We start from the raw sequence: 21,881 nt of genomic DNA, 5'->3' as shown, positions 1-21,881 counted from the left end.
TTATCTGTGAACACACACAAGTAAAATATAATTAAACAATAAAAACTAAATTTATAAATAATAAAAACTAAAATTATACTAAGTAAAAGGAGTCAGGCAGAGAGAGGCAGGCACCATATGATCTCAGATGTGAAATCTTAAAGAGCCAAACTCAAATCAAGCATACATACATTCTTGGATGTCCAGAACTTAATGAGATAGAAGTAGGAGGGTTCCAAGTTTGAGGTACTTACTGGCCTATACAAGAAGACTTTTAAAACAGAACAGACTTATTTATCTTATGAATAAGTTCTTGGGTTCAAATGTGGGTGGTGATGTATGGCTTCATGTGGATCTAACCATCACACGGGTAGTTGTTTATTAAATCATTGAGTCCCTTGAATAAACTCAAACTTTCTCAACTGAGTATTTAACGAATTTATTGTCTGGTGATTGTTTACTCAGAATGTCTAGTTAACCATTTACCTTGTAGCAGGTACAATTCCTTAAAACCTTGTAAAATTCAAGATCTGAGAGACTGTCAACTGATATCATAAGATCCACTAACACATTTCCTTAAAGCAGTTGGATGGTCTAGGCTTAGGCAGGAATGGTCATGGCACCTTTGAAATTATCTTTTAGTTGACTGCTGCTTAGAGCCCAAGTAATATTTTATAGTACACCAGCAGTGTCAAGAAGAAAACACTGGGAAAAAATGATACCCTAAATCCTTGTGATAGCTAATATTGTCAACTCAACACAGAGGAGAGAACTTTCCAGGTCCATGTTGAGGGACTGTCCTTGAGGGATTGTCTTGATTCTGGTTAATTGATATGGAAAGGTCCCATCGTAATTGTGGCATGATGCTTCCTTGCGCAGGGGATTCTGGACTGCATAAAATGGAAAGAATAAGCTGAGCCCTGGCATGCATATGTTAACTCATCACTCCTCAGTCTCTTTCTTTTACCTTTGGATTTCATTTATGTGTATGTCTGTGTATTTGCGTGAGCGTCTTTCACATGTGTTCATATGCCCCAGGAGTTCAGAAGAGGACATAGGACTCTTGGGAGCTTGAATTACAGGAAGTTGTGAATTGCTGGGGGAAACCCAACTCAGGTCCTCTGGAAGAGCAGCAAATTCTCTTAAGTGCTCAGCAATTGTCCTAGACTCTGGTGTCTGCTCTTGATTGTCAGTGCAATATGACCAGTTCCCTCAGGTTCCCGCCTTTATAACTTCTCTGTCACGATGGACTGTAACCTGGAGTTATGATCCCCAATGAATCCTTTTTCCCTTATGTTACCATTGTCAAGATATTTTGTCCTAGCCACAAGAAAAGAAACTAAGATGGCCAGGGTTAATTGTTGTCCCTTTGAAGGACCAGACGGTAAATAGTTTCTGCTTTTCAACTCATATGCCTTGCACATTTCCACTTCTGTGGTAAAGCAGCCACAGCTATTAAAAGCAAATAGGCATCTGTATTCATACAAAATCTATTTGATGGCAAGGGCACAGAGGCACATGGCCATAATGTCAGCACTGGGTAGGCTGTGATGGAAGGATTTTGAGTTCAGAGTCAGCCTGAGCTATATGGTGAGAACCTGTCTCAATGAAGTAAAAAATTAAGAAGTTTCATATAAAAGCTTGTTACGGACACAGAAGTTCAAACTCCTCATGATTTTGAGAGTGGCAGTGCAACATTTCCCTTTTATTCTACCACTTAGGAATACAAAAATTGGGAGCACAAGATAGATGAGCAGGTAGACATTTGCTACCAAGTCTGATGACTGCAGCAGGATACAGTAGTGATATCATGGACAATGGGAGTTTAGAACTGAGATGAACAAGTTGTCCTCTGACCTCCATATATGTGCCATGCCATGTACATGTATGTCACCCACATAAATGCAAATAAAGTGAAAGTGTAAATATTCTAAAAAGGACTCTAAGCCTATGGACTTTAGAAGTACGGATGATGCCGTTCTATATTTGGCATTCAGGCTACTATAGCTTATTGATCTTTGGTCTAGGTCAAATTTTGTCAGTGAATGGTCATGAACAGCAGACTTATAAGTAAGTGTTGATACTAAATGACGGTTGATGGATGCTTAGCCTTAAATGGACACTCATTATCACTTCTTCCAAAGTTCAGGGAACATTGCAGAAGAGGGGATGGAAAAGAATGTAAGAGCCAGAGAGGAGGAGAATGCTGTGCTCCAGGCATAACAAGGCTGGTGTACACTTGAAGTCTTAGAATAAGTAGTTAACTGCATAAGATTGAGCCTGTCAATATACCATCCAGAGGGAGCAATGTTTCTTCATTGATATACCTACTGGTAAGGTGCCTATGTTCCTGCAAACAGACCCTCATCCATGCTCCTTTAAGTAATGCTAGTTAAACTTACCAGTTATGTGCCTAAACCTGCAGAGACTTGATGTGCCTGGGTTGTGGGATACCCAGGGGGTGGGTTACACTCTCAGCGGAGAAGGGGAGGGAGAATGGGGAGAGAGGGTCTTTGTGATGGTCGCAGTGAGTGGGATGTAAAAACAACAACGGAACCAAGATGTAACCCTGATAGGATACCCATGCTCCAGTAGACAGTTCTAAACCCCTACTCATACAGTAGGATGGCTCAAAGGGTTTTTAAAAAGGATTATATGAACTTCAGTGTGCACTTGCAGACTGGAGTCTAGCATGGCTGTCCTCTGAGAGGCTCCACCCAGCAGCTGACTCAGACAAATGTAGACACCCACAGCCAAATAGTAGATGGAGCTCAGAGACTCTTATGGGAGAATGAGAGGAAGGATTGTAGCCCCTAAGAGTATAGGAACTCCACAGCAAGACCAACAGAGTCAACTAACCCTTGGGACTCAAGAGACCAAACCACAAAACAAAGAGCATACATGGGCTGGACCTAGGCCCCCCTGCATATATGTAGCAGATGTGCAGCTTGGTCTTCATGTGAGTTCCAAACAACTGGCTCTGGGGCTATCCCAAAATCTGTTGCCTGTCTGTGGGATATGTTGTTCTAGCTGGGCTGCCTTGTCTGGCTTCAGTGGGAAGGGAAGCTTCTAGCTTTGCAGAGACTTGGGAGTGCTAGGGTATGGAGATTTCCAGGAGGAGCCCCACCCACTCAGAAGAGAAGGGATAGGGAAGGGGGAATGATTGTGGGAAGGGGGTGGATGGGGGGAGGACAGTAGAATAAAAAGTCAGTGTGGAAAATGGAGAGTGTATAAATGGCAAGGCAGGGAATATGGGTGGATACAATAAAAATGCATTATACACATCAAGTTTTTAAATGAAAAGAACAAATAAGAAAAAGGAAAGCCAAGTTCCAGTCCACCTCTCTGGATAAGGAACAGCTTACTTCTCTCCCCCCTCATATGTACCTGCTGGCTCCTATTAGACAGTACCTTGCCGGAGCTTATCACTACTCAGGCCAGACCTTAGGGGCCATCTTTTCATATCCTTTGGTGTTTTAACACAGACTCATATATTTTAAAAAGGAATCCTAAGGCATTCACATCTCCCTTGAATAAAAATTATCCACAAGGAACTTACTTTGTTTACAAGAAACCTTTTCCTCAGGTACTTTTAATACTGCTTCTGAAACGGAAAAAAAAGGTAGATGAAATTTGCATGTTTACCCAGATGCATTCCAGCTGTCTTCACTCTGGCTCAACTCTTCTGTGGGTAACACCTTGCTTTCTGAATGTATGAAGCTTGCCCCACAGGAGGGAGCTCTTGTCTGGTTCTATGATCATAGATTCTAGAAAAGGGATGTGTATGGTGGTTTGAATGTGAATGGCCCCTGTATACTCAATGTATTGAATGTCTGGTTATTAGCTGATGGACTGTTTAGAAAGGATTAGGAGGTGTGGTCTATTTGTAGGATGTGTCACTGGGGGTGGGGTGGGTTTTGAGGTTTCAAAATTGGCATCAGGCCCAGTCTTGCTCTTTCTCTACTTCCATCTTGAAGATGAGCTATAAAGCTCTCAGTTTTCATGCTTAGGTGAAGCCCTACACTAATATTTTATTATTTATCCCCAATCACACATCCTATATGCCAGTGTACCTTAAGTTTTTTAGGACATCTCCAAGAATAAGCATAAAACAAAGGGTCTCCATTGCAGGAGATTTCATCTCATTATAGACATCTGACCATGTCTACAGCCATTTGAAAGTTACAAGTTGAGGGAGGTAGTGTGCTGCTGTCGGGTACAGGTATTTGGAAGTGACAGGAGGGAACAAGGGATGCCACTAAAGATGAGAGAATGCTCCCATTAGTGATACTGGTGGCACCATATGCCTTAGTTTCTGAGGCAGAATCTCCTCTTAGCCAGGAGCTCAACAGAAAGTAGGCTAGGCTGCAGATCTAAAGGATGGTAGAGATATCCATTTGTAAGAGAGTATGGCTATGTATGTATGCAGATATTTACATGTCACCAGGTGAAGGAATTCTAAGTTAGTATTAAAAACAAAATGGAAAGTATACTCTAGGTTAACATCATTCATAATATCTAAAGATTTGAGGTCATGGTTGGGATAGATGGATCAGCAGTTAAGAGCACATATTCTCTTCCCCAGGATCTGAATTTGGTTCCCAGCATGTTGAGGACCTTGTTACTGCCTGGAACTTGAGCTACAAGGGTTCTTGCCTCTTGCTTCTTGCCTTTGCTGATACCTGCACACACATGATATTCACACACACACACACACACACACACACACACACACACACACACACGTTCATGTACACACACAAATCTAAAACTGAGTCTTAGAAAATAAAAACAGGATTGTGAATAAATTGTACATAAACAGCATCAGTTTAAGGACACCATGAGGAGGAGCTCTTGGTAGTTACCTCACATGCTAACAGACATTGAAAGGGGGGAAAAACCCAGACAGATATTCCTCAGACTCAGTGAAGCTATAGCATTTGTGCTCTGAATAGCTCTGCAAAGCTCAATGCTATTTCTGCATTTCATATTTCATATACATAGGGAGCAACTATGCCTGTGTCTTTGTGTGCACATGTATGTGTGTGTGTAAGCATGTGGAGTGTGTGTGTGTGTATGTGTAGGCAAAAAGATAACCTTGAGGGGTCATTCTTCAGGCACCAAACACCTTAGTCTCTGAGGCAGAGTATCCAATTGCCTAGGAGTTCAGCAGCAAGAAGGCTAGGCTGGCTTTCCAGAGAGCTCCAGGGATCCTACTCTCTCCACCACCTCTCTACTTTTGGCATTACATGTGTGCTATAATGCTTGGCTTTTAAAGATGATATGCCTCTGAGGATCAGACTCGGGTATTCATGTTTTCATGGCAAGCACTTTATCTCCTCAGTTTTTTTTTTTTGTTTGTTTTTTTTTTTTTTGAGACAGTGACTTACCATATAGTCTAGGCTGGTCTACAACTCTAAATAATCCTCTTGCCTCAGCTTCCCTATCACTGGAATTAAGATGCTACCCATCATGCCTGATGTTTGTATATATCCAAAACCCTTTAAGACAATTTTTCTTTTCTAGGACACAGTATGAAATAGTTTCTGCTCACCTTCGATTTGCTTTACTACTAACTCAGCTAGATCTACACGGTTTATTTCCTCTAAGATCTGGACGGTGACTCTCTTTACCCAAGCACTGGGGCAGTAGTCTGTGAGAATTTCTGCTAGCTGAGCTCCATTGGCCAGGTCCATTGTCAGCTTGTTGATCTGTTTCATTGTATCTGGCAGAGAACAGCTCCTTAATGTTCTCTTGAAATTGTTCAACTCAGTCTTGTCCAGCTTTCTCAGGACATCTTTTAGGTTGAAACCCAGTGGATCAAAATGTTCCATCTTGACCCACAGGTGAGATCTGAGATTTCAGCTCTAGAGAACTGTGGGGGAAAATAGGGTCAATGAGACAGCTTTCTTAACTCAAATACTGGTAACCTTTCTGCCATAGCAGGGGTCATCAGCACAGTCTCCTGCCCCTTTTACAGCAAATTCCTCCCCCTCAAGGGGAAAGGGGATGGGGTGAAGAATTCGGGGGGGGGGGAGGAAATAAAATTTGGGATGTAAATAAAATAATTAATTAAAAAAGAATAAAATTATGCAAATGGCCAAAAAGGAGCAAATTCCTAATAATGGTAAAGTTCACATAGAGTTCTATTCCTTCACTTAATTAAAGGGATTAATTTGAGAGTCTTGGTCCTATTGAAAACACGCAAGACTCTCAAGTCACATGAAAAATCTACAGTGCCAGTCTCCTGTGCCTAAGAGATCACCAATCACCAATTACTTTTAAGCTCAATGTATAAATAAGCTGATAAAAATCCACGGTGTAAGTCTCCATAACAACCTGATACATATTTACCTTATGCTGTCTATACAGTAAGACAGAGTTTTGAATCTACATGAGGTGAATGTATGTATGAATATTTATAGACAAAACCACATGGAGAAAAAATTCTAATTGAGATCAGAAACAAAACAAATCATACAGTTTTATAGGATTACATGTTATTAAAAAGCCCAAGACTCTCAAGACCAATCCCCTATAGCAGGCATTACATAGTAACAATATTAAGTAAGAATTTGGCAACAGTTGAATGGCAAGGTAATTTCATTTACCACTGACCCGGGAGAGAGGTAAAGTGTTATAGACAATATAAATGGATTTTCAATACTGTTCATGTAGAAGAGAGGATGATTATGCTCATGATAAAGCCTCTGCTGATGGCCTCAGGGTATATATACTTATCTCCAAGTTCATTACATTGTTCACATTAAATATGCACATACGTACCTTGTGTTACTTCATTTCCCCCCTCCACTCTCCTAAGAAGTAATTGTTAGAATGATATCTAATCATGTTGGATAATGTGACTGAATATATATATATAAACTGAAATATTATAATCAAAGTGCTGAAAACGACAATGATGTCAAGTAATTTTTTGGCAAGAATATTTCAAGTATTTATTATTGTTTCCTGAATAACCTAACAGATGAAACACAAGAATTTGACCTTAAATCCAAGTTCATACAGATGATAGAGGCTTTTCAAGAGGAAATGAATGCATTCCTTAAAGAAATACATGAAAAACACAAATATGTGAAGGAAATGAATAAAACTATTTACAATATGAAAATGGAAATAGGAGATCAACAGATGTTAATGGGACCTCATGAATTTGAAAAGGCAAAGGACACTGTCAATAGGACAAAATGGCAACCTACATATTGGGAAAATACAGACAGAATCCTACAGTTGGAAAACAGAGGGAAGAGAACAGGAACTACAAAGTGATTAGCAACAGAATGGAAGAGATAGAAGAGAGAATTTCAGGTGTAGAAGATATGATTGAAGAAATGCATACACCAGTCAAAGAAAATGTTAAATCTAAAAGTTCCTGACGCAAAACATCCAGGAAATCTGAAATATTATGAAATGATCAAACCTATGAATAATAGGAATAGAAGGAGAAGGTTCTCAGTTCAAAGGTGCAGAAAATATCTTCAACAAAATCATAGAAGAAAACTTCCCCAACCTAATGGAAAAAATGCCTATAAACATACAAGAAGCTTAGAGAATACCAAATAGATTAGAGCAGAAAAGAAAATCCCCTCAGCACATAATAATCAAAACATATAGAAGAGAAAGTGGGAGATAGCCTTCAATGTACTGGCAAAGGAGACCATTTCCTGAACAGTATAGGTCAGTGGACAGGCTCTAAGATTAACTGATTAATGGAATCTTATGAAACTACAAAGCTTCTGCAAGGCAAAGAACACTGTCAATAGGACAAAATGGTAGTCTACAGATTGGGGAAAGATCTTCAATAACTCTAAATCTGACAGAGGGTTAATATCCGAAATTTATAAAGAACAAGAAGTTAGACACCAACAAACCAAATAACCTAATTAAGAAATGGAGGAATCTCCAATAGCTGAGAAACAGGTAAAGAAATATTCCACATCCTGAGTCATCAGGGAAATGCAAATCAAAAATAACTCTGAGATTTCGTTCTTGCACCCATCAGAATAACTAAGATTAAAAAACTCAAGTACAGCAGATGCTGGTGAGGATGTGGAGAAAGGGAACACTCCTCCGTTGCTAGTGGGATTGCAAACTTGTACAACCACTCTGGAAATCAAACTTGGGGTTTCTCAGATAATTGAAAATAGTCTGCCTGAAGACCCAGCTATACCACTTGTAGTGGCTATTCCTGGATGTCAACTTGACTATATCTGGGATGAACTACAATCCAGAATTGGAAGGCTCACCAGTGATCCTAATGTGGAGGCTGGGAGATAGAAGTTTCTGACCTGGATCTTGGTATGGAGATCTTGAGGCATAGTGGCTATGGATTCCAGACGACTAAGACAGGGAGATCTCTGAATTCAAGGTCATCTGGGATTAAAGGTGTGGTGGCACCTTTAATCTGTGCTGCACCTTCTGCTGGAGACCATATAAGGACACTATAAGGACTATATAAGGAAGAAGGAAGACTTTCTTGCTCTCCTTCGCCTGCTTGCCGTGAGGAACTGAGCAACTGCTAGATCCTTGGACTTCTATTCACAGCTGCCACTGACCATTGTTGGGAGTTGTACTGCAGACTGTAAGTCATCAATAAATTCCTTTACTATACAGAGACTACCCATAAGTCCTGTGACTCTAGAGAATCCTGACTAATACACCACTCCTGGACATATATACCCAAAAGATACCAAAAGGACACATACTCAATTGTGTTCATAGCAGCTTCATTTATAATAGCCAGAAACTGGGACACAACCTAGATGTCTCTCAATTGAAGAATGGATATAGAAGATGTGTTTCACTTATACAGTGGAATATTATTCAGCTATTAAAAACGAGGACATGATGAATTTTGTAGGCAAATGGATATAACTAGAAAATATCACCCTGCGTGAGGTAACCCAGACCAAGAAGGACACACATAGCGTGTGCTCCTGATAAGTGGATATTAGCCATAAAGTCTAAGATACCCATGATATACTCCATAGACCCGAAGAAGCTAAACAAGCAGGAAGGCCTAAGAGAGGATGCTTGAATCTCACTTAGAAGTGGGAATAAAACAGTCATAAGTGGCAGGTGGAGGGAGGGAACTGAGTGGAAGAGGGCATGTGGAGGGGAATGGGGGGGTCATCTGTTTGAGAAACAGAAAAGATGGCTTTAGGGCCAGGAGAATGAATGGATATCTGCAGCAGGTGGGAGTGTGGGGGTGAGGAGCATCTCTAGAATGTGCCACAGACTTGGGATGATGGAGGGTTCCAGGAGTCTAGGGGGATGACCTTTTCTGAGACTCTTATCAGTGGAGATACAGAACCTGAAGAGGCAACCTCCTGTAGCCAAACAGGGCCCCCCAGTGGAGGGATAAGGACACCAACACACTTACTAAAGTTTTGACCCAAAATTTGACCTGTCTACAAGAAATGTAGGAACAAAGATGGGACAGAGACTGAAGGAATGGCCAACCAATGACCAGTCTAACTTGAAACACATCCATGGGCAATCACCAATCCATGATATTATTAGTGATACTCGGTTATACTTGTAGATAGGAACCTAGCATGACTGTCTTCTGACAGTCTGTCTTCTGGGCTTCACCCAGACTCTGACTGAAGCAGATACAGATATCCACAGCCAAACACTGGACATATCTCTGGGACTCTTATGGAAGAGTTGGGGGAAGGATTGAGGGCTCCAAAGGCGATAGGAACTCCACAGGAAGATTAACAGAGTCAACTAACCTAGACTCTTGGGAGCTCTCAGAGGCTGAACCATGAACTCAAGAGCACATATGCACTGGACTGAGCCCCTCCACCCCCACATATGTAGCAGATGTGCAACTTGGTCTTCATGTGGGTCCCTCAACAATTGGGTCAGGCCTGTCTCTGGAATCCATTTCCTTAGCTGGGATGTCTTGTTTGATGTCAATGGGAGAGAATGTGCCTAGCTTTGCAGAGACTTTATGTGCCAGGGTGGGGACATACCCTGGTGGACTCCAACCTCTCAGAGGAGAAGGGGCAGGGGGACAGGTTGCATGAGGAGGGAACCTGTAATGGGGTGGATTGGGATATAAAGTGAATAAAGTTAATGGAAAAAGCCCAACAAAAAGCCTATTAAATGCACAGAAGAAAGAATATTAAAAGCATGCAATACCAGGGCATGGGCCCTGGTTGGGGGATGGGGTCACACACTCATCTCCAAAATTTTAACCCAGAATTACTCCTGTCTAAAGGAAATTCAAGGTCAAAGAATGGAACAGAAACTGAAGAAAAGGCCATCAAGTGACTGCCCCACCTGGAGATCCATCCCATACACAGCCACCACACCCAGACAGTATTGCTGATGCCAAGAAGTGCTTGCTGACAGGAGCCTGATACAGCTGTCTCCTGAGAGGCTCTACCAGAGCCTTACAAATACAGATGTGGATGCTTGCAACCAGCCATCGGACTGAGCACAGGGACCCCAATGGAGGAGTTAGGGGAAGGATTGAAGGAGCTGAAGGGGTTTGCAACCCCATAAAAAGAACGACAATATCAACCAACCAGACCCCCACACCCACCCCAGAGCTCCCATAGGACTAAACCACCAATCAAAGAATACACATGAAGGGATCCATGGTTCCAGCTGCATATGTAGCAGAGGATGGCCTTATCTTGCATCAATGAGAGGGGAGACCCTTGGTCCTATAAAGGCTTGATGCCCCAGTATAGGGGAATGCTAGGGTGGTGAGACAGGAGTGGGTGGGTAGGTAGGGGACCACCCACATAGAAGGAGTGGGGAAGGGGGTTGGGATAGGGTGTTTGTGGAGGGGAAACCAGGAAGGGGGATAACATTTGATTTGTAAATACTAATAATACTAATAAAAGTGTCAAGGGAGAAAAGCCAAGTAACATAAAGGAAGGCCTATCAGAATTAGACCCAGCTTCTCAACAGAGACTAAAAAAGCCAGAAGGGCCTGGGTAGGTGTCTTGGAGACTCTAAAGAGACCACATATGTCACCCCAGAATACTATATCAAACTAAAACTTTAATCACCATAGGTGAAGAAAACAAGATATTCCATGACAAAACAAATATAATATCTATCCACAAATCCAGCCCTACCAAGATAATAAGAAAAACTCCAACATAAGAAGGTTTACCATACCTAAGAAAAGACAGAAAATAACTGTACATCAGCAAAACAAAAAGAAGGGACACAGATACACACACACACACACACACACACACACAGCACCAACATAAAAATAACAGGAATGAACAATCATTGGCCATTAATCTCTCTCAACATCAATGGACTCCATTCCCCAATAAAAAGACACAGGCTAACAGAATCCATCATTCTCCTGCATATAAGAAGCATACCTCAAAGATAGAAACTATCTCAGAGTAAAGAAATGGAAAAGGGTTTTCCAAACAAACAGACCCAAGGGGTAAGCTGACAAATTTATTCCAATATCTAAGAAAATACTTTCAATCAAAAGTAATTAAAAGCAATGGGGAAGGACACTTCATACTCAAATAAAACATCCAAGATGAAGTTTTAATTCTGAATATCTATGCTCCAAATTCAAGGGTACCCACACTCATAAATATTACTAAAGCTTAAATCACACATCAAGTCCCACACATTAATAGTGGCAGACTTTAACACCTCACTTTTAGCAATGGACTGGTCATCAAAATAGAAACTAAACAGAGAAATAATGAAACAGAACTTGTGAATCAAATGAACTGAATGGCTATCTACAGAACATTTTGCCCAAACACAAAATACACCTTTTTCTCAAAACCTTATGGAACCTTCTCCAAAACTGACCATTCACCAAGATCACAACAGATACAAGAACATTGAAATAACCTCTACTATCTTATCAGACAACCATTGATTAAAGCTGGACTTCAACAACAGAAGTAGAAAACCCATATACTTATGGAAATTGAACAATTCTCTACCCAATGATCACTGATTCAGGGAAGAAATAACGAATGTAATTAAAGACTTTCTAGAATATAATGAAAATGAAGGCACTGCCTACCCAAATTTATGGGAAACAGAAAAAGCAGTGCTAAGAGGAAAGTTCATAGCAGTAAGTGCTTTCATAAAGAAATTAGAGAGATCTGATACTATCAACTTGACAGCACACCTGAAAGCTCTTGAGCAAAAAGAAGCAAACACAGTCGAGAGGAGTAGGTGGTAGAAAATAAACTCGGGGCTGAAATCAATTAATTAGAAACAAGGAACAATACAAAGGGTCAATGAAACCAAGAGCTAGTTCTTTGAGAAACAAGCAAACAAAAAACAAAAGAAAATAAAAATGAGATAGACAAACCCTTAGCCAAGCTAAATAAAAGGCAGAGAGACAGTATCCAAATTAGCAGAGATGAAGTGGGGGATGTAACAACAGACACAGAGGGAATCCAAAGGATCATTTGGTCTTATGGCAAAAGCTTGTACTCCACAAAATTGGAAAATCTAAATGAAATGAACTATTTTCTATCAAGAAACCACTTACCAAAGTTAAATCAAGATCAGGTAAACATTATGAACAGTTCTATAAGCTCTATAGAAGTAGAAGCCATCATTAAAAAATCTCTTACACAAAAACAAGACAAAACAAACAAGCAAACAACCCCAGGCCAGTTTTAGTGCAGACATCTACCAGACTTTCAAGGAAGAGCTAATACCAATACTTCCCAAACTATTTCACAAAAGAGAAACAGAAGGAACACTACCTAATTCATTCTATGAGACCAAAGTCTCTCCAGTAACTAAAACACATCAAGACTCAACAAAGAGAATTTCAGACCAATTTCTTTTATGAACACTGATGCGAAATACTCAATAAAATATTCAAATCAAATGAAATCTAAGAACACATAAAAAACATCATCCACCATGATCAAATAGGATCCATTATACGCAAGCAAGATGATTCAACATATGTAAATCCATCAATGGATTTGAAAGAAAAAAGCCTCACATTATCATCGCATTAAATACTGAAAATTCCTTTGACAAAATCCAACACCCCTTTCTGTTAAAAACCTTGGAGAGATCAGGGATACAAGGTGCATATTTAAACATAGTAAAGGTGCCCTCCTTCCCCCAACCTGGAACTGGAAGAGGCTTGATTGCTGCAGGCAACCAGTTCTTTTTTAATGTTTTGGTTTGGGTTGGTTTTGACCAGTTCTTTTTTTAATGTTTTGGTTTGGGTTGGTTTTGCCTTTTTTTTTTTTTTTAAACACAGAATCTCACTGTATACCTCTGGCTGGCCTGGAATTTGTTATGTAGATCAGGCTGGCCTAAAACTTAATATATTCACCTGTCTCTGCCTCCTGGGAGCTGAGATTAAAGTTTCTGCTAAGGTCTGAGAACTGTAGTGTGGCTGAAACTGTTTTAAGAAGATCCTTTTTGAACTTTGGGCATGAACTCTGCAGTCAGTCCCACAACACCCAGAGGAAGCTCCACTCCCAGGTGTTCTAACATGCCCAAGACCACAGGATCCCAGGATCCCAGAAGCTTGGTCACAACAGGATCTCAGGGGGTCCAGAGACAGATTGACTCCCGAGAGCTCTGACATATCTAGGATCTCAGGATCCCAGGATCCCAAAGAATTCTGAACTCTGAGGAGTTTTGACACAACCAGGATCACAGGAAGGACAAGCTCCAGTCAAATGTAGCGAGTGCTGGTAGCACTAGAGATAATCAGATGGCAGGAGGCAATCATAAGAACATAAGCAACAGAAACCAAAGTTACTTAGCATCCTCAGAACTCAATTCTCCCACCATAGTAGGTCCTGGATACACCATCATACCTGAAAAGCAATATTGGAATCTAAAATCACTTCTCATGATGCTGATAGAGGACTTTAAGAAGGACATAAATGAAGGACTCCCTTAAAGAAATACAGGAGAACACAGGTAAACAGGTAGACGCCCTTAAAGAGGAAACACAAAAACCCCTTAAAGAAGTACAGGAGAATACAATTAAACAGGTGAAGGAAATGAACAAAACCATCCAAGATCTAAAAATAGATATAGAAACAATAAAGAAATCACAAAGGGAGACAATCCTGGAGTTAGAAAACCTAGGAAAGAGATCAGGAGTCATAGATGCAAGCATCACCAACAGAATACAAGAGATAGAAGAGGGAATCTCAGATGCAGAAGATACCATAGAAAACATTGACACAACAGTCAAAGAAAATGCAAAAAACCAAAAACTTCCTAAACCAAAACATCCAGGAAATCCAGGGAACAATGGATGAAAAGACCAAACCTAAGGATAATAGGTATAGAAGAGAGCGAAGATTCCCAACTTAAAGGATCAGTAAATATCTTCAACAAAATTATAGAAGAAAACGTCCCCAATCTAAAGAAAGAGATGCCCATGAACATACAAGAAGCCTACAGAACTCCAAATAGACTGGACCAGAAAATAATTCCTCCAGAAAATAAATTCCTCCCATCACATAATAATCAAAACACCAATGCACTAAACAAAGAAAGAATATTAAAAGCAGTAAGGGAGAAAGGTCAGATAGCATATAAAGGCAGACCTATTAGAATTACACCAGAATTCTCACCAGAGACTATGAAAGCCACAAGATCCTGGGCAGATGTCATATAGACCCTAAGAGAACACAAATGCCATCCCAGTTTACTATATCCAGCAAAACTCTCAATTACCATAGACAAAGAAACCAAGATATTCTATGAGAAAACCAAATTTACACAATTATCTTTCCATAAATCCAGCCCTGCAAAGGATAATAGATGGAAAACACCAACACAAGGAGGGAAACTACACCCTAGCAAAAGCAAGAAAGTAATCTTCTTTCAACAAACCTAAAAGAAGTTAGCCTTACCAACATAATTTCACCTCTAACAACAAAAATAACAGGAAGTAACAATCACTTTTCCTTACTATCTCTTAACATCAGTGGACCCAATAAAAAGATATAGACTAACAAATTGGTTACATAAACAAGACCCAACATTTTTCTGCATACAGGAAATGCACCTCAGTGACAAAGACAGACACTACCTCAGAATAAAAGGCTGGAAAACAATTTTCCAAGCAAATGGTCTCAAGAAACAAGCTGGAGTAGACATTCTAATATCAAATAAAATCAACTTGAAACCAAAAGTTATTAAAAAGGATAAGGAAGGACACTTCATACTGATCAGAGGAAATATTTACCAAGATGAACTCTCAATTCTGAACATCTATGCTCCAAATGCAAGGGCACCCACATTCATAAAAGAAACTTTACTAAAGCTTAAAGCACACATCGCACTCCACACAATAATAGCAGGATACTTCAACACCCCACTCTCAGCATTGGACAGACATGAAAACAAAAACTAAACAGGCACAGTGAAACTAACAGAAGTTATGAACCAAATGGATCTAACAGATATTTATAGAACATTTCATTCTAAAGGAAAAGAATACACCTTCTTCTCAGCACCTCATGGTACCTTCTCCAAAACTGACCATATAATTCATCACAAAACAGGTCTCTACAGATACAAGAAGATTGAAATCATCCCATGCACCCCTTATCAGATCACCACAGACTAACGCTGGTCTTAAATACCAACAAAATCAATAGAAAGCACACATACACATGGAAGCTGAACAATGCTCTACTCAATGATAACTTGATCAAGGAAGAAATAAAGAAAGTAATGGCTCTTTAGAATTTAATGAAAATGAAGACACATCATACCAAAACATATGGGACACAATAAAAGCAGTGGTAAGAGGAAAACTCATAGTTCTAAGTGCCTTCAAAAAGAAACGGAAGAAAGCTTACACTAGCAGGTTGACATCACACCTGAAAGCTCTAGAAGAAAAAGAAGCAAATACTCCCAAGAGGAGCAGATGGCAGGAAATAAACTCAGGGCTAAATTCAACCAAATAGAAACAAAAAGAACGACATAAAGAATCAACAAAACCAGGAGCTGGTCCTTCGCCAGACTAACCAGAGGGCACAGATACAGTATCCAAATTAATAAAATCAAAAATGAAAAGGGAGACATAACAACAAAATATATATTAAAATAATTGCTGTGTGCTGAATATTAACAGTTATATTAAAATCATGTTCTACAAACAAAAAATTACCTAAGCTATATTTTTACAGTAAAATTAATATTTATGTAACTTGACAATTTGATTTGGCATAATTGACATAGCAACATAATTTTAATCGGAGCAGTTTTCAAATGTGTGATTTGAAAATTTCTATTCTGTTCATCCATATTGAATATTCTTAAAAAGTTTCTGAACTTTTAAGTATAAGTTATTACAGACATTTGATGTTAATTATATTCTTTATTATTATTTAAAAGTTGTCTTTGTAATTCTATTAGATATTTGATGTAATATTTTGAAGCACTGTATTTATGTAAAAGAGTAGTAATTTTACATATCATTCATGAATTAATTGTTTAAATATTTTTCTCAAAAAAATCATGCGTTAAAATAAAGGATGTATATGGAAAAAAAGATATTTAAAAATAAAATAAGCACAGTAAAGGCAATATACAGCAAGCCAATAGTTAAAATTCTTAAGTGGAGAAGAACTTAAAGGAATGAAAGTAAAATCTGTGACAAGACAAGGCTACCCACTTTCTCCAGGTCTATTCAATATAGTACTTGAAATTTTAGCTAGAGTAATAAAACGACAAAAGGAGATCAAGGTGATATAAAGCAGAGAGGAAGGAGTAAAGAAAATGTGCTATTTTCAGGTGATATGCTAGTATACATAAATGATCCCAAAATTCTACCAGGGAATTCCTACAGCTGATAATGGATACTAAATTAACTAATAAAAGGACCTGCAGCCCTCCTGTATACAAATGATAAATGGGCTGAGAAATAAATCCGGAACACACCACCCTTCAACACCCTTCACAATAGCCACAGATAATATAAAATATCTTGGTGGAACTCTAATCAAGCAAGTGTAAATGAAGGATTGAGGGAACCTGAGGGGTCCTGGACACCACAAGAAAATGTACAGTCAACTAACCTTGGTCCACTGGGGCTCACATAGCTTGAACAACCAACCAAAGAGCATGCAGGAGACAGACCTACATATGGAACAGATTTTCAGCTTGGTCTTCAGGTTGGACCCCTAACAACTTGAGCATGGGTTGTCTATGACTCTGCGGCCTGCCCTTGGATCCCTTGCACATAGCTGGGCTGCCTTGTTTAGACTCAACAGAAGATGCACCTAGTTCTACTGCAAATTGATATACCCACACAGGTTGATATCCACGGGATCATATCCTTCTCTGAGGATTAAGGGAGGGAGAGATAGAGGTGAGAGGGAGGAAAGGGGGAGGGAGAATGGAGGGAAAGCTGTGATCTGGATGTAAAGTAAATAAATCAATGGAAAAAAAAATCAAACTACACCCACAGAATTAGAGGTTTTCTGTTAAATTAGCAGGTAAAAAGATAATTGAAAAAATGTGAGTAGAAAGGATGCTATGAGACCACAAGGCTATGATACAGACGATGAAATTTCCAATTGACTCTACGTAGACTGGGTAGACAGTACAATTCATACAATTGAAAAGAAAGCAAGCAAGCCTCAGCTAGCAATAATATTCTACTTAGGTGCTGGACAGGTACCTCAGTGAGTAGAGTCATGTGTTGAACACCACAAGACTCTGGATTTGGTCTCTAGGACCAAATCAAATAAAGAGCCAGTAATGCCAAACAGTATCCCCCACATCACCATAGAAAAGCAAGGTGGTTGTGTGATATGTACTGGTTATAAGAGTATCTGTCCGCATCTCTCAGAGGTACATGGTACAACCATGAAAGCTCACCAAGACCTCCCAGCTGTGATTTCCAAACCCCTTGCTTCCCTCTGCCCTGTGTTAACTGGCTGTTGACAGGCTGTGAGGAAGTGGTGCAGCTCAGTGTGCTTGCCTGAGGAATAGTTCTGGGGTAGCTAGATAAATGACAACTGCTGCTAGACCATGCTCGCCACTGTCTGCTGTACACAAGTGAGCCAGATTCATGCAGGTTAAGTGGAAAGTTACAGTTTCATAAAGGAATGTGAGTGTTTAAGGAGGTACTTAAAAATACCTGGTCTCGAAACCGTGAATGGCACAGGATGAGCAAACGAATCTAGGAGACAACTGTAAATCCCATGCAGGCAACAACTGGGACAGATCATCACTGAAGACTTAATTCTGACGCTGAATTAAAATTACCTTAAAATGTTATATCATGCCCATGGACAAAATGTGATGGACGATGTTAAAGGGAGATGACTAGCCAGGCATTGTGGGCCATGTCTATAAGCTTGGTTTTCAAGAGGCTAGCCTGGACTATAGCACAAGACCCTGTCCCCCAAAAAGAAGACGGAGATGGGGCTCTCAGAACAAAATCCACAGCATCTTCTAGACGCCACCCAAAGCTATGCACAGCACCTGGGAGGCTCAGGTGTTGCAACTGCCTGCATCTCTGTGTTCTACATACCCTCAGAGAACAGAAAGGCACTCTGACACCAAACTCTTGCCTGTTCTCACAACCAAACTACACTTGCCTCTGAGTCTCTGAACCATTGGCTTTATTGTGGACTTGGGTTCAAGTAGAAGAAAAGCTATTGTAAGTTCTTGAAGGGGTCATTGGGGAGGGCTTCTCTACGTCAAAAATCTGAGGTCTGGGCATGTGGTTCATTCTTTTGATTGCTTGCCTAGTATGCACAAACCACTACATAAATTCAGTACAGGCACAAGTCTGTAACCCCAGCAGTCCAGAGGTAGAGACAGGAGGATCACCAGTTCAAAGGCATCTTTAGCTGTAGGGCATATTGAAGACCAGTCAGCATGGGCTACATTTGACTCTGTTTCAAAGATTGAAATTTGAGTGTAGACCCCACACTCCATCATTCTTCCTGGCAAGACAAGCAAACATTTAAAGAAAGGGAGCTTTATCAGAGAGACAATTAAAAGAAGAGTAAACTGCTAGATTAGTGCTCACCTCTCCACCACACCAGCATTCACTCAGTCTCACAGTGCTGCCAGTGTAGGAAGGCATTCTTAAAGGTGATTGACTCCCCACCCAGCTCTGTGATTGGCCCTTGGGATTCAAACCCACCCCTGAGAAATCTCTCTCTAGGAATGGGATAGGTGGAGACTGATTTCTCCTGAGCTCTATGCTATTCCTACTCACACCAGTGGTTTGGAATCTTGATTGCTGTTAGACTGATCTACTCCGGGGAAGGAGGTATGTGCAATTTCATAGTGCTAATGTCCTAAGAGTCTGTTTCTGGGTCCGGTGGCTGTCAAACATTAAAGAGCCATGAAAATCAGAGGGAACTTGAGAAAGGGCAGGATAAAAGACGGTGATGGTGGAAAAGAGTGACAATTATTGTTTTTCGCTCATATAGGAACCATATGTATGTATATATATATATATATATATATATATATATATATATATGTATATAGTGTGTGCAACTGGGGAATGGGGCTTGTGGGTCATGTTGCGCATAGGTGGAGGTTAGACATCAACCTGGGGGGTTAGGGGGAAGTTTTCTCCTTTTGTCGTGTGGGTCCTGGGAATGAGGGATTGAACTCAGTTGTCAGGTTGAGGGCAAACACCTTTACCTGCTTACCCATCTCACTGGTCACACTAGCACACATATGCCTTTAAGGCAAACTTCTGGTTGGGTGTGGCAACACACACCTGTAATTTCAGCATTTCGTGAGCTGATTTAAAGTTTAAGGTCAGCTGGGCTACAATCTGAGACCTTCTTTAAAAAATTAGTCTTGGCTTGTGTGTGTGTGTGTGTGTGTGTGTGTGTGTGTGTGTGTCTGTTAGAGAGGAGGGATGAAGAGAGTGGGAGGGAGGGGGAGAGGAGGGTGAAGAGGGGGATAGGGACTGGAACTTAGGGCTTCACTCATGTTAATCAAGCAATCTATTACTGAGTCATAATCTACCCTTCATTTTATTTATTTAGGTATCCATTTATTTATTAAGCTGCTGAATTTTGTTTGGGAATTCTGAGGAATCACTTAGAGCCAGGATCTGGAGTGCGATCCAGTCTGCCATTAAAGAAGAAATTTTGTAAAAAAACGAATGTTGCTCTCCATGATCCAGACTTTGCTTGTTCTGAATGTTCTGAGATTTATTTGTGAGAGAGGCTTTCACCATGCTAGCCCCCACTGTCCTAAAACTCACCGTGTAGAGCCGGCTGATCTCAAGCACACAGAGATCCACCTGCTGATGTTTCCTGAGTGCTGGGATTAAACACGTGCTCTGCCATGCCCAAACCTGAGAGTTCCTATAGACAAGGCCTCTCTTTGTAGTCTAAGCTCATCTAAGCACACACTGTAGCTCAGGCTAGCCTCCAATTCATGGCAATCCTCTTGCCTCAGCCTCCTGAGTGCAAGCCATGATTCATCATGCCAGCTTAGTTCTGAGACATTTGCTCAGTTCTGCAATGCTTTTGAACTTAAACTTTTCAGTGATTCAGTTAAAACACTATCCGTTTTCCATATGCATTTTTGGAAAGTTCATACATTTTGCTTTTGTGTTGGCAGTCAATACTTTTACATGGCAGGCAGGTGTGTGCTATCTTTGAGTTACATCCCAGGTGATCCCTTCTGTGGCAGAATTAAGGAAGAATGAACCTTATTACTCTGTCAAATCAATTTGGCCCCTTTCAGATATTTCTTCTCTTTTGAGTCCTGAGTTTTTACAAAGTCAGGTGAACAACTTCATCATGTCCCTTTGGGATCTTAGCATGCATGACTCCATTTTGCTTTTTGCCTGGCTGATTGGAATCCATGATGAGTCTTATGAATTTTATTTAACAATTTATTATCCTTGTATAGGTCTATACACAAAGTCACATTTATGTGAGCATATGATGTCCTTGGTGCATACCTCATATAACCAACTGCCATCTCATTTATTTCCAGACAATTTTTCTTCTCATTTAACCTCACTAGTACATACATGAGCTTATACAGTTATAAAAAAACACAGGTGAGAAAAAATTCCCATTAATTTTCTTTATAAGACTGCTAAATTAAGTTAATCTGAGTATTTATAGTTCTATTAATTTTCCTGCAATTTCATTTGTGTGTGTGTGTGCATGTGTTATTTTTTTGCTAGCATTTTATTTCAAAAGAAAATACAAGAATTTTTGGCAAAACAGAGAAGCTGTTATCTGCTTCACTTACACTATTGGTCACAAGTCTCAAGTTGGAATCTGTATTTCTAACTGGCTGTAATTTGGAGGCTTCTACAATACCCTCCTGTGCTCAGTTGAGTTAAGTTTGCTAGATTGACTCAGGTGAACACTTGAGTGTGCTTTTGTCCACTAATTACAGTGTTTTGATGGACACAGCTAACAACCAGAGGAAGGCCAGTATGAGATTCACCAGACTCCCCAGCCAGAGTCTCTTGGGACACTCTTTTCTTGGCGTGTTTACAAATAGGAAAATCTCTCCAGCCCCATACTTTGGGGGTGGGGAGGTCTTATGAAGGCTTATTTAGGTGGGCCTGGGTGAGTATAACATTAACCACCAGCAATCTACTTGAGTGACAGCCCTTCTTCTTCTTCTCCTCCTCCTCCTCCTCCTCCTCCTCCTCCTCCCCCTTCTCCTCCTCCTTCTCCTTCTTCTTCTTGTGGAGCAGAAGTGGGAGTGAAAATTCCCAAACTCTCAAACACTGTTGCTTCCTGTGGCAATGTGCCTTTCAGTATTGTGGTTGACTCAACACATCCAAAACTGACCTTAAGTCAAGCTCAAGTATAGGTGGATTTGCCTTATCTTTGTCATATACTCCTCAGAGTTTTCAGGAACCAAGGCCAAATATGTATGTATGTGTATATATATATGTG

At 40.2% G+C, this 21,881-nt stretch overlaps 1 protein-coding gene across 1 annotated transcript in view; it reads right to left on the bottom strand.

Moving 5' to 3' along the window:
• LOC147003741 (NACHT, LRR and PYD domains-containing protein 2-like) overlaps nt 1–5,813 on the bottom strand; it is a 41,019-nt gene extending 35,206 nt beyond the window's left edge. The window contains exons 1-2 of the mRNA XM_085841087.1: nt 5,534–5,813; nt 3,539–3,583 (exon numbers count right to left, since the gene is read on the bottom strand). Of these exons, the coding sequence (XP_085697213.1) occupies nt 3,539–3,583; nt 5,534–5,813 (325 nt within the window). The remainder of the gene's footprint in view (nt 1–3,538; nt 3,584–5,533) is intronic.
• Nucleotides 5,814–21,881: the final 16,068 nt, after the last annotated feature.

The sequence above is a fragment of the Mus caroli genome, unplaced genomic scaffold (assembly GCF_978045245.1).
Source record: "Mus caroli unplaced genomic scaffold, Mus_caroli_1 scaffold_8, whole genome shotgun sequence".
Lineage (NCBI taxonomy): Eukaryota > Metazoa > Chordata > Mammalia > Rodentia > Muridae > Mus > Mus caroli.
The sequence above is the reverse complement of the archived record's forward strand: the minus strand, read 5'-3'. Positions and strand labels throughout refer to the sequence as shown.